We start from the raw sequence: 23262 nt of genomic DNA, 5'->3' as shown, positions 1-23262 counted from the left end.
TTTTCTTAAGAGTCTGCCTTTCCCATCATTTCCTCATTCCCAGTTTTAAATGAGTAATGTTTAAATAATTATTAGTCACATCTTTTCTCAGTGGTTAGGACTTGTGCTTTTAAATTAATACTGTATGAGCATCTGTCCCTAGGGGCTCTGACTGGGAATTCAAGGGCTCAATTGCAGGAAAAAAATTAACACCTCCATTCTGTAATGAGAAATGGGTTGTAAGAGGCAGGAGATTTACAAAAACAAAATGACTTTTATATTTAATACTATCAGTGAATACTACCTACACAGTCTTTTTGCTTCAGAAAAGTTTATCTACTTGATTACTCACAAGACTATTCAGAAACTGACTGTAGTTTGTGAAGTTGTTTGACTCAGTTGTGTATTTAGATTCTGGGAGCTTCTTACTGAGAAGGTAGTGATGTTGAATATTATTTTTTTTAAAGAAAATACAAAGCCAGGTAGGAACATTACTTAGGAAATGAATAAATTCAAGGCAGGAGAGAGTGAATGAATAACATTTCTCATGAAGGCACAATGTCTGGCTCGTAATTAGTGATCCTGAGATGATGGCCATTGGCTGTCCATTAGTATTGACAGATGCTGTTAATATGAGGACTGAAGAGACTATCAGGATGCTAGTAATTTTTCTGAGGCATTCCATGTCACTACAGTAGGGATATATCTTCAAATTACTTTTATTGTCACAGTATCCTTGGCCTTCACAGACCCAAGAAAAAATTATATTACCCCAAAGTGTATATAAATTTACATTTCATGAGCAATGATATGTCATTAATGAGAAAAGCTGAAGCACAGCATGAATGTATTTACTTCATTTAAGATTAAGGTTGGCTCAGAAAGGTTGGTTCTAGAAATGATCTATTATTTGGGGCATGTCCTACTCTGGTAGCATGTCTTGTTTGGAGATGCTGTCATCGCATGAGAGAGGTTATGCAGGATGCAATTGCTTTGATTCCTGCATTAGCTGAAGTTAGCATCCACATGCAGCTCAAGGCAAAAGAGCAAAATTTGAACCTTTTGCTCAACGTATTTATCAATTCAGTCAAACAGTCATGCTAAAATACCTATACCTCTTAATTTCTGGAGACAAGCTGAGGCATCCCAGTTTCATACACCTTTGTGTGTTGCATTTCCAGTGAACTGTCCAGTTCATTATAGATGTATCATAAGTCTAGAATAGCAGAAAAGAAAAATCCAGAAATCTTCCTTCTGCCTGCACACGTAAATAGGTAGTGGCAGATCTGGAAGGGGTAAATGTGTTCATTTCAAGTTTAACTATGTAAAATAATTAAATATTCTTCATCTCCCTTCTATTTTGCTTCTAAATAGTGTGGTTAGTGTACATTGCCACACTTTTTTCATTCACAATAGTAAAATGAATATTGTATGGAAAAAACCCAAAACATTTCCTTAAGGTTAGTTCAAATTATTTCTGGCTTAGTTATTGTTTGGCTAGAACCTCACCAAAATCATGAGTTACACTGTGTGAGGTCTATTAAGTGAAACAATTCAGGCTGATGAATCCAAAGTATGATTAAAGATGTTACTTTATGCTCTTTTTACTTACTAGTGGTTTGTTTTGTTCTTTTGTCTTTGTTGCACTCCAGGAGGCATTTTTGAGTGTGTGGAATCTGGTCCAATGGGAGCAGAAGAATTAGCCTTCAGATTTGCTGTGAACACAATCAACAGAAACAGAACTCTTCTGCCAAACACCACATTAACATATGACACTCAAAAGATAAATCTCTATGACAGTTTTGAAGCATCCAAAAAAGGTAACCTTTTGCATATTTCATTTTTTTAATGACCAACGAAGACTCAGTTTACCTACCTGAAAAAATGTCTATCCAATGAAGCCATATGCGATGAGACTGTGATATTATTGTGGCTGACATTCAGGAACTGCTTTATTGAAGGCTGCAATGGTAACTGCTTGAAAATTCCGTCGCTACCTTTGCTCCCATTGACCCTATCTAAAAGCTATTTCGTTAAATATTTAAAATCTGAAATAAATTTTGCTGAACAATGTATTAGGATGTTTCTGAGACCAGCTCCTTTGGACTGAGAAAACAATATCTCCAGACTTTATTGAGCAAAATGTCAAGTTCCTCCAAATTCTAGTGAACCTGGAATTCAGGTTTAGGCATTCAATGACTTTAAGTACACCTCCACAAAGGCCTTTATATAGTTAATCATGTATAGACTTCAAAAGGAAAGAAGCAGTTGTAATTTTGTGCATCTTATGTCAGCATAGCATAAAAATAAGGCTAAATATTAAGTCTGTACTATATCGCTATTGGGTGAATGTCTAGCCTGAGTTCAGCCATTTTCTCCCTAAGTATAAAGGATTTGTTTAAAGAAGGATTAGAAGTTAAAAGTAATTTTGAACATTTTTGCTAATTTTTTCAAAGTTTCAAATCTTTGATTCTCAAAAAAATCCAAGTTTTCAGACTGCTTTACATTCAAGTCAATCTCAACAGACAGAAGTTGTTCTGCCTCATTACTGTATTCTAGGAAGTGCAAACACCAAAAAGTTTAATATGTATTTGCAAGAGAAAATATAAAGCCTAGTGTAAGACTGACTTTTGCTCTGTATTACATGTTCTTTAAAAATATTTTTTTATAAATTAAAGAGCTAATAGCATCTGGATGTTATCCTTAAAAAGAGAATAATAAGGGTGAAAGAACTGAAGGTAAACCTGTGCTTCGTATGGCAGGTTTTTAGCCTAAATTTGCTAAGTGATCTGGTCCCAACATACCTTTCCCAATTATTGAAGACTGAAAACTTTATACAATAAGGGATTTTTGGTGTTATAGTGAGCTAAGAATAAAAATATTTGATGAAACATTAGAAATGATACATAATTAAACACTGCTGCTGATGAATGCAGACGAAGTGGAATTTAATACTGATTAAAAATTTCAGTTTAGAACTTATGGGAATTTTTATTCTCTTTTATTATAACATGCAGAGTTAATCTTTCTAACCTTTTTTATCTGTTTATTTGACAAATGAACAATTCTAATATAGAGTCTTGTTTTTAGGCATGAAAAGAGAAAGTGTCCATATTTGTACAGAAATACACATAGTTCGGTCATTGAAGAGGCTTTGATTTATGAAAAATACTATAGGCTAAATATTTATGCCTAGCAAGATGGTTTCTTGCAGAAGTGAGTATATGGTAGAAGAAAGAGGCAAACTCCCACTTTTAATACTGTATTTTTGAGTTGTTATTCCAGTGTTTTGGATGTTTGATTAAAGTGGGTTCTGAGAGAGACTACTCTGTCCTTTCCATCTCAGTCAACAGTGAAAAAATGGGTGAATCTTTAGTTCTACCCCCTTCATTCTCCTTTCCTTCTCACTCTCCAAATTCATAGGCTTCCTGAATCCAACACATGTTAACCTGTGAAATATAATGGAACAGTTTCTTCCCATTCCTAGGGAGGATGTAGAGAGCAGAAAAAATTCTTCTGAGATATTTAATTCTTTATGTCTTTCCTGAGGCAATGCAACAAACTACTTTTAGCCCTTAGTTGGGGTTTGCTAGTCCTAATATTATGTTGCTAATTTTTATTAGAGTATAATAGCTGAAGTTAGAATGGCAACATGCTATTGATTAGATATATTGAATAGATTGCATATATTCATTTTTCCCACTTGCATCTTAGATGAGAATGTAACTCTTTATTTGTTACTGATCAGGCTGTATCAAAATCTGTGTAATCTTCCAGTTCTAATAGCTTTTTGCTTCATCAATTCACAATACAGAAAACTACCTTTGTGCTCACAGGCGCTTTAGTTCAGAATCGAAGGGTAAAGGTCAACATAAAATGGTTCATTTTATTATGATGGCTCCAAAGCAGAGTTTCAACAATGAGGTTTGAGCATTTGACTCATTTTTGTGGTTCATTATGATGCCCATTAGCGAGCAGGCGGGTGCTGAATCAAAAATAGCCTGTTTAGACCTCTTAGAAACACATACTTTCGAAGTTGAATATAGATGAACTATTAATGGGTGTTTAAAGGTACTATATGAAAGAGCAACCTGAAGGCAAGATGATATTCCAAGATACTGTTTAACTGAAGAATAATGTAAGTGTAACAAAATATCCCTCAGTGTGCTAGAAAAATTGGCATGTTCCTGAGAGAGCCAGTGCTATATTAAATCACGTGTGAAAGCATTGCATTATTCAGATCTCAGAAACAGGAAAAAAAAAGCCCATTGAAAAGCCATCTGGTAGCTATTGCTGTTGTTAGTGATCCCATTTACTGACATTTGCATAAAGCTTGTTGATTACTCTTAGGAAGGGCAATATTAGCATAAATGTTTTTTTTATCAGGCTAGTCATTTAGGCAACACACCGAATAGCAATGGAGATCCTGTGTGTATGAGAGGTTCATTTAAACCATTGGTGTTCTACAGTAATAAAAAGGTGTACCAGCATAATTTCTGGAATCCACTTGAAAGACAGCAATATTTTCATCAGGTTGAAAAGAATGTACATAATAATAAAATTAATTTTGAATTGCTGAGAAAAGTGATGCAGCAAGATGTGTTTCTATTGCTTATTTCCTCAGCTGCTAAGAACAGTGGTGGTGGAGTAACAGTATTAATTAATCAAACCTCATACAAATACTTGCATCTAGTTTGTATTAGGGAGATACTTCTCATTGCTTCTCCCTACCAAATAAGTTGTTTTCTTAGAACATAGGATCTGTTGTTTTTCAGAACTGCATATTCATTTATGCCTATGGTAGTGAATGACATAGGAGCAGGGTATGGGCTGAAACACTGGTCTCCAGTGTTGACTTTTTTTTCTTGCCTTCTTTTTGGCACATCCTAACTAATATTTCACAAGGTGATACTGGAACATGCTGCAGGAGATAACACAGACCAGAGACTGGTAAAGAACAGTACAGGTAGAGCCAATCTGTATCAGAAAGTGGACAGCTAAGCCATTTGAATGCAACAATATCATGCCAGTGATTCTCAGGGCCAGTTTTATGTACTAGTACAAGTGTAGCAAAACTGAGCATCTCCAGTTTTTAAGGAGGGACACTGAACTTTTTCCACTAGCAGACAGCAATTTAATTTTAGCGAAAATTTTGGCCTTTAAATTTTGGTAGTCAACCTGACTCCTTTCAAATACAGAAATTCAAATGTCCATTTAAATGAAACTAATCACGGGCCCTAGAAGCTACTTAACATGTAAAATTTCTGAGTAATTAGGATCTCAGTAGAAATAGTGTTGATTGATCGAGGAAGAGGTTCACACTTAAACAAACTAGATTAGAATACTGTCCTACGTGGCCATATTCCAAATGTAAGATGCAGCTGAGCATAAATCTCTTTCCTTGTCAGTGCTTTTTAAAAGACACACAATTGTTGGCCTTTGTGACTTCCACTGATCTAGAAGTGTTTATTAAATATAGTTGAGTGCTTTTTAAGTGTTAAGTGTTGATATTTATCACTTTGTAGTGAAAGCTTGGAAATGTATTCTGAAGTTGAAATCTGCAAGTGAAAGTGTTACACAGGAAAGGAACTCTGTCAGTAGTACAGTTGCATTTCATGGAGTGCCTTTTGTTTAATATGAATTGTGCAATACCTTCTGGCACACTGCCTTCTTTCCTCTCATCATTGACAGACTTCTGTCTCCTCTTCAGCCTGCGATCAGCTGTCCCTTGGGGTGGCAGCCATCTTTGGACCATCCCATAGCTCCTCAGCTAATGCTGTGCAATCCATCTGCAACGCTTTGGGTGTTCCACATATCCAGACCCGCTGGAAACATCAGGTGTCAGACAACAAGGACTCCTTCTATGTCAGCCTTTATCCAGATTTCTCTTCACTCAGCCGTGCCATCCTTGACCTTGTGCAGTTCTTCAAGTGGAAAACTGTTACTGTTGTTTATGATGACAGCACTGGTAAGGCTAAAGCATTAGACTATGTTCAGATGAGAGGGAGGAGGGGTGTCACTACTCGTATTTCATAATTTAAGAAATCTTAACTAATTTACAAGAATTTCTATTGGAGCCAGTGTATAACAAATAATGTGGATTTATTAGCATAAATATTTTCAAAAGTGTGCTTCGGTTGCTGAATTCTGCGTGTTTGAGCTCACAGCTGTCAATAAATTTGTCACACTCTATTTGTGTTTTCTGCAGTGTCCTAACAGTTGCTAACACCTTTTGAATTTATTTAAAAGTTAAACTTGGAAGAAAAATATGGTAACTTGAAAGATACACTAGTATGCTCAGTGAAATAGAAGACCTACATTCTGGTGCTGCTTCTGTCATTGATTAAGTTAGAAAACAGATGCCATATTTGTTTAGAGTTTCAGTGTCTGCTTTTTGAAATAGAATTGAAGGAGGAGGCTTGGTTTTAGCTGCTAGCAACTGAAACCACAGGAAGTTTGGAGGCTTGTTTTGCAGATGAATTACAAGAGTTAAAAATCAATCTTTCCAGCAGAAATATACCAGTTTGCTTTCTTTCCCTTAGTCATGCTAAAATTTGTTTTGCCCTTCTATTTTGCCTTGGCAGCGACATCTTTGAAAAGTGCTGTAAAACTTAAATTTCATTTAAGGTCTAGTGGTGGTCAGAACTAAGACCTTGGTTAAGAGGAAAATCTTACTGTAATGGAAGATACAAGGAAGATACTTAGCCAAAGATATATTTAATCTTCTTGGAAATGTTGCTAACTTCTTCCATGCTGGTTGATCCATCATTGCCAGGAAAAGAGTATGGTGATCCTCAAACCCTTCTCGTGGTTCAAGGAACTGGAAAACTGTTGATGTCCTCATTACATAATGCTATTATCTATCCAAATCTAAAATAAAAGAAAATTAGATCAAGAAACAATGTGTTACCTGTTAGGGTACCTGTATGGGAGACTAACTCTGCTAGATAAACAGCAGTTACTACTGCAGGACAGAACACCTGCCTACTGTTCAAGCTCAGATAAGACGCGCTTATGGATATCGAATGGTGAGGAGGGAGCAGAGAAGGCAGTGCATAAAAATCTTTATAACCGATTTTTTTCTTTATGCCTTTTAAAAAAATGCAAGGCAGTGAAGCTTAGAGACTGCCTCCCTAGTATGTTGGCTGATGTAACTAAAAGCCTCAGGTAATCAAAGAGATTTCAAGTTTAGCTTTACAATATGTAATATGTAGCCTGTTTCTTATTTTTAAAATTTTTCCATCATTGTTCTGAAATAGGAAGGAAGTGAAAAAAAGCCTCAAATTTTAATCATATGATGATTGAAAAAAATAATTTTTGTTTAGTAACAGTTATTGACTTAGGTTTACATAAATTGGAAAAATTTCCCCTTGATTAAAATAGGTTGGAGGTTAATTATTTTTTCCAAAACAAGTTACCTTTTAAAACAGTCATTTCAGTTAGCAAATTCGTGTTTTAATACCTTAAAACTGCTTTGCTCAATATTTTCAAGTAATTCTCTCCCCTTTCTTTCATTTGACCAGTGATTCCCTAATGTAAGATGGATAATTCCCTCTCCTTTGTTTCTCTTTTAATCACCCACATTTTACACTCCTTTGTTGAAAGGTTTAGGATGATAACGCATGCCTTATTTTATGATGACTTTAGTGTTATGGATTTCATTTATCTGAATGGACAATTCCCTAAAGGACATCCTTGTCAAGACAATAATATGTTGGTATGGCAGTTACAGCGATAATTGCTAAGACTAATTTTTTTTGGAGGGAGGGATGGTGGTGTCATATTTGCTTTATGTATTTCTATTATTACTTTATAAACATGGATACAAGGGGAAATGATGCCTTTATTATAGACAGGAAGAAAAGGTAGAAAGCATGTATAAAATAGGTTGGGATTTTTCTCGAATAAATTGTGGGGGTCGCCCATATACTAAAAGGTAGATTCTAGGTCCACTCTGAGGGAAAGCATGATTTCATTAGTTTATTTATTTATTTATTTGTACTTTTTAGTATGTCTTTTTACCTTTAATTTTTAGGGCTCAGTTTTATGAATTCTCTAAGGAATTGTTAAATTTTTATAATAATAAAGGACAGATACTTCATCCACTTCAAAGCATTCTAAAAATTTTTTTGTCAGTGTTCTTCATTCCTTCAGTATGTGATATATTGTCTTGAGTAAACACAAATGGAAAAAGCTGTGTGGTTATTTGACAGTTTGTAGTCAGCAAAAGCCCATGTTAACTCCAGTGTCATTTGCAGAGATACACTGGAGACTGATACTTCAAGTGCACACTTCAGCTGCCTCTTGACAGCACCATTGTGTCCAACAATATGCAATTTCCCATGCCTCTATCTTGTATGAAGACTGTGACTGATAGACAGCAAAGCATTTTCCTGCTACTATGTGACTGTAGATGCAGTCTTCTTTTGTGTTTTTTGTATCTTTAAACCCTTACCGTAGCTGCCTTCAGAACATTAATGTGAGGTGTCCCTGTCTGTGATGGGGGTTTTGGAACTAGATGAACTTTAAGATCCCTTCAAACCCAAACTTTTTTATGATATTATGAGATGTGTAAAGTACACTGCCACTACTTGTATTTGGTGTGGATCCAATTTGAGCTGAGATTGCGTGGTATGAACGTGGTATAGTCAATCCTTGCTTAGAGCCCGGTTGGAAATAACAGAAAAAATTTGGAATCCCAGGCTCCCTTTGCAATAATCTAAGAGATTACCACTAAGAACAGCCATTAGTGTGTTGTCTTGCTCCTTGAAGTATTCTCCGTAGAGGAATAGCTGTGCAACTCACTATTAATTTGAGAAAAGATATAAGTAAGTCGCTACTATAGGTAGCAACTAGACCCTGCCCCAAGCTTTACGATGCAGAAACGGTTAAATCAGAGAAGATTAATCTATGGACTCCAGTTATTGCTCCTCACACCAGTCCGAACCTCAGAATGCTGCGTTGTTCTGTGCTGATCAGACCTGCCTCGTGTTCAGGAGTCTGTAATGAAGAATGCAGGATAACTTGGCACAAGAGAAAATGGAGGTGTGTCATGCTGAAACAGGTACAGAGATGCTTCTAGAGTGATATGATCAATAAGAGTGGAGTGAGTAAAGATCAGGTTGAGTACAGTGTAATGAGGAGGAGTTAAGACTGTACAAATACGATTAAGTAGATGAATAAACTGGAAAGGTTAATTCTATTTTGTCTCAGTAAGAAGACACGCAGTCTTTTACAGCGGAGATATGATAAGAGAAATAAAAATTAACATATACTGGCCAAAGGTGTTAATAATTCAATAAAGCCTTCTGACCTGGTAGTATTTTATGGAGTAGGTATTGTGGCACTAAGTATATGAGTCTTTTCTTTTAGGGAAGAAAAAATGTGTGAGATCCTTTTTGTGACTCTGTGTTTTAATAATCCTGCACTCACTATTTTTTTTTCATTAAAAATGGCTACTTTCTGCTTCCTTCTATGATTTAGTTTGCCTTTTTTTAAACCTCTCAAAACTTTTTTTAATGTAGTCCATTTGTTGTACAGACCAAAGAATTGTAACGAGGCTCTAAAACACTTTTCTTGCTAGTCTGAAGATAAATATTGTTTCTCGTGATAACTCTAAACGACAAAGTATATTCCTTTTAACTAGGATTTCATGTTTAAAACAAGCAAACAAAAAAAAAAGCAGTAACTCAAAAAATCTCCAACCAACCAAAAAAAACCCAAAAAACCCAACCTGAAAAACTCCTAGCAGGATATAGTGAGTGGCTGGATACTTTTTTCCCTTTAAAGTAATTTGGAGTCTCTTTGTTAATTAAATACTGTCTCTTTGTTAATTAAATACCACTAAACTATCCCTGGATACTAATTAAATCCTTTCAGATTTAAAGATTTGCTACAGTCAATTGTCTTTAAGAAAAAAAAGTGGAAAAAATGGCAATATGTTCATCAGCTACATGTCCTAATGGATTAAATTGATCTCAAAAGAGTAACTTAATTTCAAATATATATTCTAATTTCTGTGCTAAAGAAAACAGACCAGATAAACTGTAAATAAGTTTGTGAATCTCAGAGAATTAAAAAAAAAGCATAAAGAAAGCATGAATATTTAGATGATGGGGCTTTTAAATTATACTGGCACTTGTGTAGATATCAATATATTGATACTTTTATATATCAACAGAACAAGTTGATATAAACAGGGTTCTGGGTATTTTTTCTTAATTAACTTTTGTTTTGGTCTTGGGTGAATGAATATAAATGCCAAAAATCTGTTACATCTATGAACAGAAGCCAAAGTAAAAGCTGAAAAAAATTATTTCAGAAATAAAAATGGTTTGTTTTGGTCTTTAATATTGAACCCTGTGCTTTAATTCAAATGAAGGAAATTGAAAGATGTCATTTTGTTGATATTTTTACTCTAGTGTACAGGTAATGTAAATCATCACCTTCCTGAGGAGGTGAAGTAGAGAGGGAGGTGCTGGTCTCTCCTTCCTGATGTCCAATGACAGGACATGTGGGAGTCGCTCAAAGCTGCATTAGGGGAAGTTCAGACTTGACATTAGAAAACATTTCTTTACTGAGAGTTTGGTCAAACACTGTAATAGGCTTCCTAGAAAGGTAATCGATGCCCCCAAACCTGTCAGTTTTTAAGAGGCATTTGGACAATGACCTTAACTTGCTTTAATTTCTTCATCTCTGAATTGGTCAGGCAGTAGGGCAAGATGATCCCTTCCAACTGAGCTATTCTATTCTATTTTTCATGTATCATATTTACAGATATGTTACGTCTTGTGGTTTGTTTTGTTTGGGATTTTTGCCCCTTCTTTTATCCTGTACGGTAACTTGAAAGGACAAGCCTTTAAAAGAATAGTCACTTTTGCAGTTAATATAACTTTAAACCAATGGAAATTAAATGTCTTGTAGGTGACAGGGATGTGGAGTGACGGCAGGTGGGCAATATTGCTAAAGGATTAAGGAAAAAAAGCTTTTAAGTGACTCAAAGTAAATTCTGGCTAGCGAGAAAATTTTAAGGAAGATATACATAGTGGACTATAAAGATGAGAAATGGTGTTTGAGAAACTTGAGAGGACAGGGAATTGAAAAGAGAAAGAGAAAATTAGATGGTCTGAAAAGGCCCGCTTGCCTCTACTTCTATGTAAATGAATTAAGCAATAACTCAATTTTTGTGAAAAGTCGTTCTCTTTCATAAACACATTTATATAACTAAAGGCATATTCCTAACAGAATGAGAGAGAAGGAATGAAGTGAGTTGAGAATCTTGCATTTGAAGCTTTGACAACCGATATAGTAACAGTGCATTTCATCCCAGTTTAGAAGACAAGACTTTGGTCTTGGTGATATGTAACAGAATCTTATAAACTGACATGGCTCATGTGCAGTAGAATATATTTCAGGTTTGAAATTTTGATATCTTGAAGGACAAAGTTTGTTCAAGAATAGATGACGAGCAGAAATAAGGTGAGATTTCTTAAAGATAATCTGGGATGTGCAGTCCAAAGTACAGTAGGGAACATCTGTTGGGAGGAGCAGTGTAATTATAAAAAGCACAAAGGAGTACTATGCGTTGCTGTGGGCCAAGATTCAAAACAATCACTCAACCATTAAAATTAAGTGGACAAAGCTTTTGCTTCCTGTCCTTCTAGAATCATCTAACAAAATTGAGGCAAGGTTTTAATATCAACAAGTATCTCAAATGAGGTGTTTATCGGGAAAAGGAGTATAGAAGGACACTATTCTTACAATAGTCTTAGAAGGAGATTATAATGTATGGTTTTTTAATACTGAAATACTGAAGTTTCTGAATGCTCATGTATAAGAGATTCTTCTGATATTTCTGATACTGAATCAATACTTGGGAATGAAAAATAATGATTTATTATTAGGAAAATGCAGACCAGCAAATTATACTGCGTAGAATTCAAGAAACTGGTTCGTAGAACTATCTTGTGCAGGGTCAGGAGTTCGACTTTGATGATCCATGTGGATCATCATTCCAACTCAGAATTCTCTGTGATGATAAAGTAAATATTGTTAAAACTGTAATTGCTGCCAACAGAATTAGTTGGAGTCTAAAACAAGGAGTAGATAATACCAAATTTCGTTAAAAGAAAACTACAGTTATAAAGGGATCCAAATTTTCAAATCACTTGAGCCAATGAAGTAACCAATGAAGTAAGTCTGTTAAAAATTACCTTTTGAGAACATATGGATGGTGTGCAAAGTTCTAGAAGTTTGGAAAAGGTAGGCAAGTTCAGATTCATCCCAACTTAGATATCAGTCCAAATTTTGAAGTACATTTATCCTGGTTCTTTATGTTCACTTAATATTTATATAACCCACCTATTACTAATAACTTCTTTCCTAAATTGGACCCTTCTTGAAATAGGGTAGAATAAAGTGAAATTGTAGTCTGAGTTTGGTTTTGGAGTTTTGATTGGTTGGTTGGTTTAGTTTTGTTGTTTTTTTTATTGTTGGTTTGGTATGGGATTTTGTTTGGATTTGTTTGGTTTTCTTGTTTTGGTTTGTTTTTTTTTTAAATAGACAAGTCAACTGAATTTCCACTCCTGGAAAAATAAACTCTTTACTTGTAAACACTGAAAAAGTATCTAAGTGTTAAGCAACTGTCAAGTTTCCTTTATCAACAACAAATAATGTAAAACTTCCTCCTTTGACAGGTCACAGTGCCTTCTGGGCAAGGAAAACACAGTTGATGTGATAAATATTGAGATAAGAAAGCCGTAGTGTTCAAGGTGACATTCTTATATGCAAATTAGAGAAATAGATTCTTTACACAACTGTTGTCAAATGGATGCAAAAAAAGAGCAATAAGCACAAATAGATTGGTTACAGCTTACTGAAAAGATTCACTTAAAAGGTTCATTTTCTGGCATGAAGAGTATACAAATTACATGTGCAGATGGCAACCTCAGAAGTTACAATACTATAGAAAATACTATCTGTGTTAAAGTATTTTATTAGTTCTTTATCAAGTGTAAGACTTGGTTGCACTGTGGATAAGCCAACAATGGTATTATTAGAAAGAAAACATAACACTGAACTCAAATATATGACCTAGAAATTAATGTGTAAGAAATTCCCAGGTAATTCAATTTAATCTGCATAGCAAAAGTCATCACACTATATTACATTGCTCTTTGCAGCAGATCTCAAGAAAAATGAGGGTTCTTGCAATCAAAGGTTAAGGAAAATATGACCTTAAAATATGAACAGTATGAGAGCGTTGTTTTAGTGTAAGGGAAGTGGACAAGAAGGATCAGATCCTGCCAGCACGGGTCTAGGAAGGGCAGGTCCTGTCTGACCAACCTGATGTCCTTTTATGATCAGGTGACTCGCCTGGCGGATGAGGGGAAGGCTGTGAATGTGGTCTACCTGGACTTCAGCAAGGCCTTTGACACCGTCTCCCACAGCATTCTCCTGAAAAAACTGGCAGCCCACGGCTTGGACAGGGGCACTCTGTGCTGGGTTAGGAACTGGCTGGAGGGCCGGGCCCAGAGAGTGGTGGTGAACGGTGCGGCCAGTTGGCCGTTGGTGGCCAGTCACTAGTGGTGTCCCCCAGGGATCAGTGTTGGGCCCAGTTCTATTTAATATCTTTATTGATGATTTAGATGAGGGGATTGAGTCCATCATCAGCAAATTTGCAGATGACACTAAGCTGGGGGGGAGTATCAATCAGCTGGAAGGCAGGAGGGCTCTGCAGAGGGACCTGGATAGGTTGGAGAGTTGAGCTGATTCCAACGGGATGAGGTTCAACAAGGCCAAGTGCCGGGTCCTGCACTTTGGCCGCAACAACCCCCTACAGTGCTACACGCTGGGGACAGAGCGGCTGGAGAGCAGCCAGACAGAGAGGGACCTGGGAGTTTGGACTGACAGGAAGCTGAACATGAGCCAGCAGTGTGCCCAGGTGGCCAAGAAGGCCAATGGCATCCTGGCCTGGATCAGGAACAGCGTGGCCAACAGGTCCAAGGAAGTGATTCTTCCCCTGTATTCAGCATTGGTGAGGCCACACCTGGAGTACTGTGTCCAGTTCTGGGCCCCTCAGTTCAGGAAGGACATTGAGGTGATTGAGCAGGTCCAGAGGAGAGCAATTAGGCTGGTGAAGGGTCTCAGGAACAAGTCCTATGAGGAGAGGCTGAGGGAGCTGGGGCTGTTCAGCCTGGAGAGGAGGAGGCTCAGGGGAGACCTCATCACTCTCTCCAGCTAACTGAAAGGAGGTTGTAGCCAGGTGGGGGTTGGTCTCTTTTCCCAGGCAACCATCAGCAAGACAAGAGGGCATGGTATCAAGTTGTGCCAGAGGAGGTTTAGGTTAGATATTAGAAAGAATTTCTTTACAGAGAGAGTAATCAGACATTGGAATGGGCTGCCCAGGGAAGTAGTGGATTCTCCGTCCCTGGAGATTTTTAAAAAGAGGCGGGATGTGGCACTTAGTGCCATGGTCTAGTAAGTGGATCAAGGGTTGGACTTGATGATCTTGAAGGTCCCTTCCAACCCAGCTGATTCTATGATTCTATGATTCTAAGAGGAAACAAACAACCTATCCTCTATTTTAAACAGAATAGCTAGAAACATGTTTAAAATTGTAGCAGAAATGATTCACTCTATCAGAGCTATTACCTACCACTGATGTTGACTAATGTCTCTATCAAATGTGTAGAAACATTAAATGATAAATTAATATTAAATTACTCCACTGGCATTGATACTGATTCTCCAAACTAGATTTATATGTATATTAGATATCAGTTAGACGAAAAGTATATCTGTGTTTAATTTTGTATATTTATACTGTTTTGACTTGTGCACTTTTAGCTAGCATTTATTCTGGTTCTATGAAACGTAGTACTGGTTGCTTATGAAAGGCTAGGTGGGTAGCTTTTTTGCATGGTCATTTTCACATCTTGTATGGGGCATAAATTTAAGGTCAGATTTAACTGGTCTTAACTACACCAAACTTAACTACACTATTGCTCCTTTTTTTTATTACATGTTTTGTCCTCTGGTTGGAGGAGCACTGTGAAATACACTTGCAATATCAGCCCCTCTGTGAATTGTTCTGCATTGCTCTCAGTTCAAACATTACTGTCTTAATTAATTTCGTCTTCAATTACAGAGTTTTCTTCTCTCTTACACTCTTACAATTAATTTTTTAGCAAAAATTTAGCTGCTTTTCTTTCCAAGGATATATGTGCTAATCTAGTGTAAATTCCAGTTTAGGATGTTCGTTTATGTTTCTTTTTCAGCTAAGTCCATTTTGATTTCTTGTAGGTAGTATTTCTTTAACTTTGCATAGTTTGATACGATAGTAATACTTCTATTGTATGGCTACGAATTGCTAACTTGTTCTACTACTTCGTTTATCATTCATTCTGACATCTTTGACAAAATCTGTTTTGTTCTTTGATTGTAGTATACCTCTTTTTGCCCCCCTTCACCCTCATTAAACTCCGCTGCTCATACGTCAGCCACTTGAGAGATCATATTTCATATGATTATGAGAATTCTTTTGAAATGCCCAAGACTGCTAATTCTCATTGCTGTCACCATCATCATAGTGAATTAATTAGAAAATTTTACAAAAATATTCAAAAAACACCAACATTTCAAATTAGGCATGTTATAATGGAGCCACATATGTAAATGTCAAATGCAGCTGAAGACTAGAAAAACATGGCAAATCTAATATATTAATAAGGTATAATGTTTTCTTAATTTTCAACATTTTCAATTATTTTATTTTTTCTTACATTTTCGTGCTTTAAGTGCAAAGATGAGGGAAGGATGGACAGGATTCTGTTGGGGTTTTTTCATTTGTTTGGTTTGTTTGGTTTGTTTTTGTTTGGCTTTGTTTGTTTGTCTTTCCTAGCTGCTGTATGCTGCAGCTGATAAGTACTCAGCTGGTACGAAAAAAGTTTTCTTTATGTTGGTTGGTGTGGTGATCAAAACTGTTCCATGAACTGAAGGTCTTCAGCAACGCATTGATTCTCTCTCATGAAACTGTGTGGGATGGGGTAGAGGGGATTTTTTGCTGCAGTGCTTCAAAGCCATTATTAGGAAAGAATTGTTACTGGAAATAAGACGAATTGGGATTGGCTACTTGCATCTCAGTATAAAAGATGTTCGCACAGGTGCTCTGATGAGCTCGCTTAGCACATTTAAGGTAAACAATAAAGCTGATTATTACCTTACTCTTCAATTACAGCTGGTTTTGCTGAAACAGCAGTAAAATGGATTAAACATTTAGATGCTAAGACCTGACACAGAAAAATTAAGTGATCTGCACAGTATCAGAATAGAAAACTTGACTGTGGAGTTAAACCTGGATCCATGGTTTTCTTGTTTTTTCTTTTAACCCTAAGCCTAATCTCTTCTATATAATTATATATATATATGTAACCTGATCTTCAATATTAGTTACGAATATAATTTTAAACACTTCTGCTTTCCTGTACTAAATAATTCTTTCAAAATTATTTTTTTTTTTTTGCTAAAAGAAAGGAGGGGGTTTGGTGGGGGATTTTTGTTTTTTTAATTTTTTTTGGCTTAGTCTAGACACTTTTAGACCTCTCACGTTAATGAGGTTTGCATTTCAAAAAGATATACATACATGCACACACATATCTAATTAAAAATATAGTTCTGGGTTTCTTTTGTTTTAGAGAAGAGCGTTTTTCTCAGATATTAGTAGTACTGTGCTCTAAGTCCCCCTTCAGTACACCACTGGTTAGATCAGCATCATTTTGTGGAAGTGCATGTCAAGTGTCAGTTACCAGATACTTTTCCTTCTCTTTACTGATACAGTACTATCATTTCCCTAGTAGGAATCAAGACTAGCAGAAAAATAATTTAAAATAATATTAGATATCTTCTTCATGTCACCACAACTAATCATAGCCCATTTTAAATATTGCAGGTTTCAAATGACATCAAATTCTAATGCATTAATATTTGTAAAATATATACGTGTATACACGCATAGTATTCTGATTGCTCTCTAATGTTTTAACTATGAGACTGAAAGATCCTGCTAAAATGTTGGGCTCTAAAGCTACTAATAAGAAGCTACATTAAATATGTTTACAGTATGAAGACCATTTTTTTCCGGATTACATATTTCAAATCTTTTTCCATTAAAGACATTTTATACCATTGCTACGGTATTTAAATGGGTTTAAATATAGCTGACAAACACATTGAGCAAAATTACATTACTGTAGTAAAAAAGCCTAATATAAATAAATGTGGAAAGTCCTTCAATCTGTCTTTCCTCTTCACCTCTATTTTCTCAATGTATTTCTTAATGGTGTTGCTATATTGGATATAACAGCACAAAGAACACAGAACAGCCCACTGTTCAAGAACCCCTGCTATCAAGTGCAGTTTCTTTTTAATCCCTTCACTAGAGGTGGATTTTCTTAGTTGAGGTTGCTAAAACTAATCTTTAAATTTCATAAGTAATCTGTTCAGGATGTACGATATCTGAGAAACATTTTATAGCAATGAACTGTCCCAGTTGATGTGAAGCATTCTATCAATGCCCAATAAAGTGGTATTCTCCTCCCTTCTACCCATACCCCTTTCAAAGCCCAATACACAATGAGATTTTTCTGAGACATAACCAGAAAAACTTGGCAAAGGGCTGTCAGGGAAAGAGAAGGCTATACAGAGGTGTGAGAGGAAACAACTTCCTAAAAATAGAGAAACTGTTCTGCTAGCTCTACAAAGTGGTACATTAATATTTTTGAAATTTTTATGTTTTGAAGATAAGAGTAGCCTTTAAAAGAGCATTAATGTTTTCGTACAGAAAAAGGTTCATGTGTTCAGCCTATTGCAAAGTGCATTTACTTGCATTCTTCCTGTGCAGCACAAAGGCAGCATTAATGGAAATGATAAATAGTTTGATGAGCAGGCCAGGTGGCATAGCAATGGCCCACAAGACTGCTGAGCTGGAGACACAGGTTTTAAAACAAACTTGGGGCTCTTGCTTCCTGGACTGGTTGAAGTTGAACATGTCAAGGAGATAATGTGATTGATCTCTTTGGAGGAAGATGCCAGCTGGATAGCTCACAAACTGCTCCTTCAGGATTCTCCTTAAAGATGAATTGATGGCAGCTTCTGAAAGAGTTACTCACACCACGTTCTTCCCAGCCATTCAGAGGTAAGGCTCTATCACAGTGGCTGCTAAAAGAAGGAATTGAGAGTTTAAAGGGACAGGAAAAAGGTGTCTCTGGTGAAAGAAACTACAGGAAGTACATTCCCAAAATGCATCTATTCCTGTTGTAAAATAGATTTTTTTTAGGAGCTTTTGCACACAAATGGTTGTGTTGTGTTTGGGTTTTTGTTTTTTTCTTTGGTTTTCTTTTGATTTTTTTTTTTGCATTAGAGTGGGATCCTGTAAATTCCAGTAAAATAAGAGGTCAGCTTTTCATCTGAGGGCTGCAATTCATTTATATATTCATTATATATTCATTACATATAATCAGTTATTTTAAAAATATTATAGACAAGTATCTGTTCAAAATCATGGTGAAGACAGGATTTGTTTTATCCTTAGCTTCTTTGTCCTTGTAGTTCTTGAGTTATGTTCCTCCCTTCGTTGGAGGTTCTGGTACCTTTTCTTCCGATGAGTTATATACATCCTTTTGAAACTGTCCCTTGTTGATTCAGAAACTTTTATTTCTCAGTACATGGCAGCTTGTTGCTTCAATCCTGTATAATCAGCTTTTCCATTTACTCTAATGTTAGATGACAAACAGCAATGAAACTTACTTTGGGACTAACAGTGCTTCAAAAATCTTAGTTAATGTATGATAATATATGTTTGGCCTAAAACTACCCTGACCCTTAGCAATATGTACAGATTATAGAAGGATAGAAATGGAGTCCCACAAATAAACTGGATGCAGTAGGAAGAAGCAGTCTTCCTTGAGTCTTAGGAATTTCAGTCATCCAAATGAGCCATAACAGTATTAAGAGAAAGTAAAAATACGGACAGAACAAATTTTGATAACATCTAAAAATGAAAACAAACAATGAATTTGTCTGACTTCATCTGATGAGAACTGTATGTTAAAGAGAGAAAATAAGGTAGAGCTCATTTTTTTGTTACTGCAAGGCACTAGTTTTACTGTAAAAAACGTTCAACATATAATGTCTTATAGCCATGAGAAATCAAACTCCAAACACAGATTGTTACTACAAGGATAGTGGCAGAATTTATTCATATCACGTGTGGATTGCTTGATTACTTCTTAACTGTGCAATGTTTTGATCCCTTGGAACTTTTTTTGGCCATTGCACCTACCCCTGTAGAAACCAGGGTGTTCAGGGGAAGAGAAGATCAGTGACAATGAAGAGTTGGAAAGCAGTTACTGTCCTCAAACGGTCCCAGGTGCTGCAGTTTACATTTATTCTTTTACGTTATAACTTTTCAGTGCTTAATTTTTAATTTGGTTTCAAATAATGACCCACTGTTCAATATTCAGTCTAGAAAAGAAGGGCAGAAAATTAAACTGCTCAAAACAGTTGGAAAACACTGTGGACAGAAAAATCTAGAATCAGGGGGTTTTGCCTGTAAACACAAGCTTCCAGTCACTCATTTAGTTAGTGAGAAAAGAAGGATGCAATCACATAAATATTTTCCTCCTTAGGAATACAGGAAATATCTTGTATTTTCACTACACATTACACGCAGTCCATTCACGTTTGCCCTGGGAGGTGACTGAGGAAGCAGTAGGCTCAGGTGGTTCAGTGTAATGGTTTCTGTTGCCTTTTGCGTAATTGCTTTTTCGGTCGTTTCGGGCCACAGCCCCTCAGGGTGTGCCTGCCCTGGCATGAGGCACCATGGCCTCATCTGCCTCCCCTTCAGTCTAGCTGTGCTGTGGAAAGGAGTTCCCTCCCTCGAAGAGGGTGTCTCCGTCCTCAGCGGTGGCTTGTGTCTTCCTTCAGTGCTTTTGAGTAGGGTTGCCTCTCTTTGGTGCTCAGGAGGTTTTGTCCTGCTCTTTAGGTTGACTCAGCACTGGCTGGAACCAGCAGTGCTTTCATCCAGGCATAACAGAGAGGAAAACATAAAGAGAATGATGTTTGGTTTTGTTTGCGTATGGTGGGTTTTTGATTTTGTTTGTTTTCTGGTTTTTATTTGATCTTGTGTTCTCTCCCCTCCCCCCCTCCCCCGATAAATTATGTTATTTTTCCTCAGGAAATTAATACGGTGGGGTTTATTTTCTAGTAAAACTAAACTATTCTTCACATATGTTATAAAACAGAAACACTGCATCCCCAAATGGTAGACACAATGTGGAAGGAGACTTCCAGCCTTTGATTTGCATTTGAAAGAGCCAGCTTGTGAAGTGTGATCCAGTACTGGAAGGCATTTACTTGCTCTCAGTTCCCACTAATGCCTGAATTAAGAAATGCTACTTCTCAGTAATTAACCGAAGAAATACAACTGTGAGAGAAAGGTGTGATCAGCTCTGACTCATTTTGTTCTGCAAGGTGTTTCTCTGCAGCAAGGAGTTATAGGGTGACTGTGGCAGTGGTACTTGCCACCTGTGACACACCTTCAAGATAGCACCCCACACCATGCACCCTCCACAGAGTGGCGTGTCCTCACTCCCTTGCAAGTGAGGGGAGTGTTTTTGTTTTCCAAAATCATTCTGTTCAGAACTTAACAAGCTGGAAACTGTAGTAAAGGATTTATTCCTTATAGTGGGAGACCAAGTGGACTACTGAAGTAGACTGGAATGTGTTTTGTGATCTACCATAATCCATCTGTACTTTATAAATACTGGTGGCTGAAATTTTGATGAAATATATATGTTAAAATCTTAAAAATTAAAGTATATGTAACTGTAACTATTACTAAAATTAAATATTCTGCTACACGTAGAAGCTACAAACAACAATACTACACGTGAAAAGTTTAAGGTTGCTTTTTATTTCACATTGATAAGGACGGGAAAAAAAATTAACTTTGGAGCACCTGGAATTTGTTCATATCTCAGATCTAATTTATCATAAAATATGTTTTCAGAAATCTCATGAGTTACTATGTATGTCCTGATAGTTATTGAAGGCATAAATACTTCTTTGTTTGCTTGCATTTACATCTGTGCTGCCCCAGCACTGTAGTCCAGTCAGTGAACTAAGGAGCTGGGCATTCACAGGCTTTCTTCCGCATGTTTTCACACTCTGGTTTCTCTGTTATTTTCCTATCTTTTATACTGCCTTCACAATGTGGTCCTGTGTTTATTGGTCATTGCATCTCTCTCAGATACATAGGTAACCTAGCAGGCAGACACTATGCTTATCATAGTACTCTCCTTGATAGTTTTTAATTACTCTCATATTAGTTTCTACATCTGTAAATCCTCTATTTCAAATTTTGGTGGGATTTTTTCTTTCTCTAATGTAGCCCAATATTGACAAGATTTATGAAGATTACGACTTTCTTTTTATAATTCTTGAACAGTCCAGTTTGGATCTCGAGGAGCTCATCTCCTTGGGTAATGCTCTGGAACAGAACAAAAGTTGGAAATTTTGGAATTCTTGATTTTCAACTGCTGCAGGTTTTTTTGTCGGTCATGAAGTAGATGTTTAATTCATAAGGGTATTGAAAGACATTTACTTCAAAAGCTCCTGTAGACACAAAACACTTCTTTCCATTGTGTAACAAATCTTGGACCTATGGTAAAAGACCAAAACTGTGTTTTATTGTTGCAAGAAATGGTGATAGACCAAAGGACCTGTCAATGTGTAGTTTCCTACATTTATTTAGTAAAATTTTGTAACATTGACTTCCTTCAGAGAAAAGCACCATCCCTTTTCCTCTTCTTTCCACCCCACCTTAAAGTTCCTTGACAACTTTGCTGTCCATCCTGTCTCCAAAGGTGTAACAAAGGTGATTAGTGTAGCAAAGGTGATTGGTGTAACACCTGAAAATATGAATAAAACATACATATTAGGGACTTTGTCCTCTTAAGCAAACAATGCTTTGAAACAACAGTTTTCAGCCAAGAAAGAACAATCAGATTTCCTTTTAACCCTTGATATATTAAAAATACTCGGTATTTGTACAGTAAACTTGAACACTATGAATCACTCTAGTGTCTTATACAAAGTCGCTTCCAAAAACATAGTAAGTTTTGTTCTGGAGTGGTTTTGATTCCAGAACCTGTGTAGTAGAATAAAGCTGCTTTTGACTCTTGATGTTCTTGAAAAGTGGTTCAGTATAGAAATATGAGAACGGCATTATGTGAGAATGTTCTATAGAGCTGAAATGATTCACAACTTTGTATGGAGACCTGATGGATTAGTTGGGAGCTGGCAGACTGGCTAGTCTGATTACAAACTATTACTCTGGAATATTGCTTTAATTGAATTAGAATAATTACATACTTTCTTTGAAGAGGAATGTCATAGTTGCATGATAATGCTAGAGGAAGATTTATCTGTCTTACAGTAATCCTAACTGAGTTTGCATACTGTCTCTTAATACTTAAGAAAAAGAGACTTGTGATAAAGTGTTGGGAGTGCAGGTATTTTATTTTTATTTTTAATAACATTTTTACATATCTGTTGCAACATACTGACAAGGGAGAAAAATTCAGGAAACTCTGAATGCTTAAATATGTTCTGCTACTCGAAGTTCAGGTTCTTGTTTTGATAATTTTCTCTTGACTCCTGTTTTCTTTAAGGTCTTATTCGATTACAAGAGCTCATCAAGGCTCCATCACGATACAACCTAAGACTAAAAATCCGTCAGTTACCAGCTGACACGAAAGATGCAAAGCCTTTGCTAAAGGAGATGAAAAGAGGCAAAGAATTCCATGTAATCTTTGACTGCAGCCATGAAATGGCAGCAGGCATCTTGAAACAGGTAATACTCATTTTGCTTTAGAGGGCTTAATCTTTTTCATCCCTAATAAATAAAAGTACTATCCAGACCTAATGGCATTTAACAAGCAGGGGAATTTTATGTGAGTTTTACTGAGGCCTAATTGAAAATCAGCCAAAGATTTCAGAGGCAATTTTACTGATGATGCAAATGGTAGGTTCTTTAATTATGCTTTTATAAAGAAACAGATGAATCAGTTCATGTTCAGAGGGAAAGGTATATCAGTCTTTCAACTATGAAGAACTTGTACTTTGAATAATTGATGTTTTAAGCAGGGTTTTAAATGCTTGCTTATTGTTATTTTATATAACAAAACTTTATTTATTTATTTATTTATTTTTATTTGAAGTCTC

At 36.2% G+C, this 23262-nt stretch overlaps 1 protein-coding gene across 6 annotated transcripts in view; it reads left to right on the top strand.

The window, feature by feature from the left end:
• GRIK2 (glutamate ionotropic receptor kainate type subunit 2) overlaps nucleotides 1-23262 on the top strand; it is a 366025-nt gene that overhangs the window by 116635 nt on the left and 226128 nt on the right. For 5 of the 6 annotated variants that reach the window (XM_032682341.1, XM_032682343.1, XM_032682339.1 and 2 more), the window contains 3 exons: nucleotides 1632-1799; nucleotides 5690-5947; nucleotides 22710-22891. In XM_032682341.1, coding sequence (XP_032538232.1) covers nucleotides 1632-1799; nucleotides 5690-5947; nucleotides 22710-22891 — 608 coding nt within the window. Of the gene's footprint in view, nucleotides 1-1631; nucleotides 1800-5670; nucleotides 5948-22709; nucleotides 22892-23262 lie in introns of those variants that run through there. The other variant, XM_032682344.1, reaches the window with a different exon arrangement.

The sequence above is a fragment of the Chiroxiphia lanceolata genome, chromosome 3, assembly GCF_009829145.1.
Source record: "Chiroxiphia lanceolata isolate bChiLan1 chromosome 3, bChiLan1.pri, whole genome shotgun sequence".
Lineage (NCBI taxonomy): Eukaryota > Metazoa > Chordata > Aves > Passeriformes > Pipridae > Chiroxiphia > Chiroxiphia lanceolata.
This window is presented reverse-complemented; position numbering and strand designations above follow the sequence as displayed.